This window comes from Bremia lactucae, linkage group LG8, assembly GCF_004359215.1.
Source record: "Bremia lactucae strain SF5 linkage group LG8, whole genome shotgun sequence".
In the NCBI taxonomy this organism is placed as follows: domain Eukaryota; phylum Oomycota; class Peronosporomycetes; order Peronosporales; family Peronosporaceae; genus Bremia; species Bremia lactucae.
The window spans coordinates 3,853,152-3,856,375 of NC_090617.1; the positions used below are offsets into that span (position 1 = coordinate 3,853,152).

Here is a 3,224-nt window from a genome sequence, read left to right on the forward strand (position 1 = left end):
GGTGAGTTATTTGAGTGAGTTATTTGAAGCATAATTCTGTTTTGGTGAATAGTATCAATGGGTGTGACTGCCCGTGGGCACATTCTTTCGTTTGGCGATGAAAAATGTACTGTTTTTAGCAGGTGAGAAAAGACCAAGAGCGCCCGCACTTGATTGGCAAGTCATAAAAAGAGCGATAAGAAAAGGCAGCAAATCGAGCACTAGAGAGAAGTTGAGCTAGAAATAGGCGACAATGGTTTGTGCCGACTTCGTCATCACAGCAGGCACCTTGGACGATTGCGGATGATGAGACCTTGAGCAAAGCAATTCATTTATTCTCAACGCAATGGGTTTTGATTGCAAAGTGGTTGCCGGGGCGGAGCGAGAACGCGATCAAAAACCATTGGTACTCTAGCCAACGGCGTTGTATGCGAACGGAAACGTCAGGCCGAGCAACGGATGTGTCCGGACAGCAGCTCCATAAATTTAATAAGCTCTTAATTTTATGTCTAGGTTTTTTTGTTTAATTTTTGTCTTAATTTTATAAAAATGCTTATAATTACAATTTCAAAAGAAGTGTTTATTTTTAACTCCAAATATCCTTTTAATTCCGCTACAAAAACACCAACTTGTCGATCAACTATTTCTTTAAAATAACTCCCACGAAAAGTTCTGCAGATAATCAAAGCAAGTAGTCTTTCTTGCAAATTAATTCCTAAGCCTATTCATATTGCAATAGGAACACTTGCTCGCCACTTTGAAATCCGCGACTCGATTCTAGTAACAAAAGAGCGCAACAACACGCCTTCTCGACAAATTCTTTTCGTTCATCTTGGCAACGTCTTGCGATATCCTTGCTCGTGTTTTGCATCAATCGCTCCATTCATCAATACATTCTCAACCCAGCGCTGCCGTTGGTTCCACAGACGGCGGTAACACGGCGCCACCAACTCGGCAAGGCCATGAATATGCTGCCGATTCTGTTCGGCCGAGACGCCGCACAATCGCGGCATCAAGTACGAGCAGAGCTGCAAGATGCTCGTATGGTCCCCCGCAGGCGTTTGCAGCGTTTCCACAAGTCCCCACCCACAGTCCCGAATCTCCACGCCCTTGGCGTTCGCATTCACGTGTGGCAAGCGATTCAACGACTCGGCGACAGACTCCCACACAAATACAACGCGACCCACGGGTTGCGTCACGACTCGACGAATGACACAACGAAGCACGAGTTCAGCGTCGGGGCCACGATGTTGACGGAGTGGCAAAGCGAGTTTTAGCCACAAATTGTCGCGTGTAGTGCCACCCATGACGGTGGCGTCGGCTTCCATACACTGCCACACGGCCGCGGCACAGGACGCGACATCAAAGGGCAAGATCTTGGCGTCTTGGACTTCCATGACAGGGCCACGTCGTTCGTCTAGAATCATTTGCGTTGCTTGGACTTCGTGTTTCGTTTGCGCGAGACCGCTCTTGTGAAACACGGCATCCATTTCGGCCAATCGGGCATCGAGTGTAGATGCCAGCGAGGCAAAGATGGCCGTTTCTTCCGCTTCACTTCGACGCAAGCTAGTCATGCCACGCAGCATCGAGATGGACGGCGTCACGTCCGAGCTTGACGACATCGACACTTTGCACCGTTTTCGAAGAAGTTTCTCAAGTCCTTTTGAAATCTTAAGCTGTTCTTGAATCAATCCCTTGAGTCGTAGATTCTCCGTCTCGGCTTTGCTCTTCTCTTCCTTCTGGTGGTGCGCCATGCGCTCCCAGACCGACACGACGGAATTTCCAGACACCGGAATCCCTCTACAAGGCGATCGATGCCGGGTTGTATCGGAATGGACAGGTTGACCCACCGCGACGGATCGAAGCTGGCTGCTGGGAAAGTTAAAGCGCACGTGTTCGAGTTCGCGCTGGAGCTCTTGCACGTGCGCACGCAGTCGCGTGAGTTCATCTTTCTGGCGTTTGCGGGAATTGTTGACCGTGCCCGTGGCGCACGCACCGCGGCCGCGCTTGGGCGCGATTGGCGTCATGACGAATTCGTCCGCGGCGGCCTTGGGTTGTGTGGTTGTTGCTTCGCCACGTGGACTATTGTGTGATGACGAGGCTTTTGGCGACACATACGTTGCCTGTATCATGCGATTACTCGACGTACTTGGAAACGCATAGCGCCGATCGAGTGACGAGATCCGGATTTTGGGAAGAAATGGCAGATAAGAGCTCTCGGTCGAGGTGCTTGGAAGTGGCCGTAAAGAAGGCAGCGAAGACTGCGGCTGAGGCGATTGTTGCTTTGGACGCGTACCATACGTCGTAGAGGCCAAGAGGTCGACGATCGTGAGGGCAGTGACGTTTCGGCGCTCGGCGTCGTCAGTGCTCTGTGGAAAGGGAGCAAAGGGCATGAGGCGGTGGGGGCGACTTGTGGACGGAATATGCACGTGAAGAGGCGGGAAGACAGCTGGACTCGCCATCGTTGTGGGTGACGTGGGATCTGACACGGCGGATGCCACGGGGCTCGTGCGTCTCGACGCGTGCGATTGATGAATTGCGAGTGACCCCATGGGATTCGCTTTTTCGATGGAACAGTGGGAACGAGACCTTTTCGTTGAAATGGAAAGTAATGTTGATGCTCACAACGGCACAGCTACGGACAGGATAATCACGCGCTCGTAGACTTTGTAGGCTGCGAGAGCGCATAATGTATGGCCACGACCAGAGTAGGATACCGTAGCTAGCCGCGGTAAGACCTTTGAAAGTTAATGAGCCACGCTGGAAAGAAAGGGCGTATCCCAACTGCCAAAAATCTCGTGGCCATGTACCGAACACGAAGCCAGGTGGCGCGACAAAAAAGAACCACAAAAGCCTTTCCCACGCGAATCACAGACGGGACATTCCCGTTTGGGTGGTGACGTAGTCGTAATGCCTGTGGTAACGCAAATGCATAAAACGCGCCAAGTTGCGCCATAGTGCGTTCATAGAACTTGCGATGGTCGATATTGTCACGCCGTGCCCATTTCATGCCCTTGGATGCGGTGGCCATTCTCGGACGCATAGTTAAAACATGTACGGGAAGCTTTTCAAAGATGACTTCGCTTTTTCCTGCTTTTTCGCAGATGAAATATTGAAAGGAACAGATTAAGCCGAGTTCGATCTGGACAGATCTTCCTGGAGGATTTGTGCGACATTTTGCACCGAATCTCTTGAGCAAGGTCTTAAAGATGTTCTTTCCAAACAACTGAACGAAGGGTGACAGG

The 3,224-nt window shown here is 50.9% G+C and overlaps 2 protein-coding genes across 2 annotated transcripts; both read right to left on the reverse strand.

Moving 5' to 3' along the window:
* Positions 1-806: 806 nt before the first annotated feature.
* On the reverse strand, positions 807-2,531 carry CCR75_002300 (uncharacterized protein; the record flags this gene model as incomplete). Its single annotated transcript, XM_067960398.1, has 1 exon — positions 807-2,531. The coding sequence occupies one exon, from the start codon at positions 2,529-2,531 to the stop codon at positions 807-809; it is 1,725 nt and encodes a 574-aa protein (XP_067815918.1).
* Positions 2,532-2,701: 170 nt separating this feature from the next.
* Positions 2,702-3,022, reverse strand: CCR75_002301 (uncharacterized protein; the record flags this gene model as incomplete). Its single annotated transcript, XM_067960399.1, has 1 exon — positions 2,702-3,022. One exon carries the CDS (start codon positions 3,020-3,022, stop codon positions 2,702-2,704), a length of 321 nt encoding a protein of 106 aa, XP_067815919.1.
* Positions 3,023-3,224: the final 202 nt, after the last annotated feature.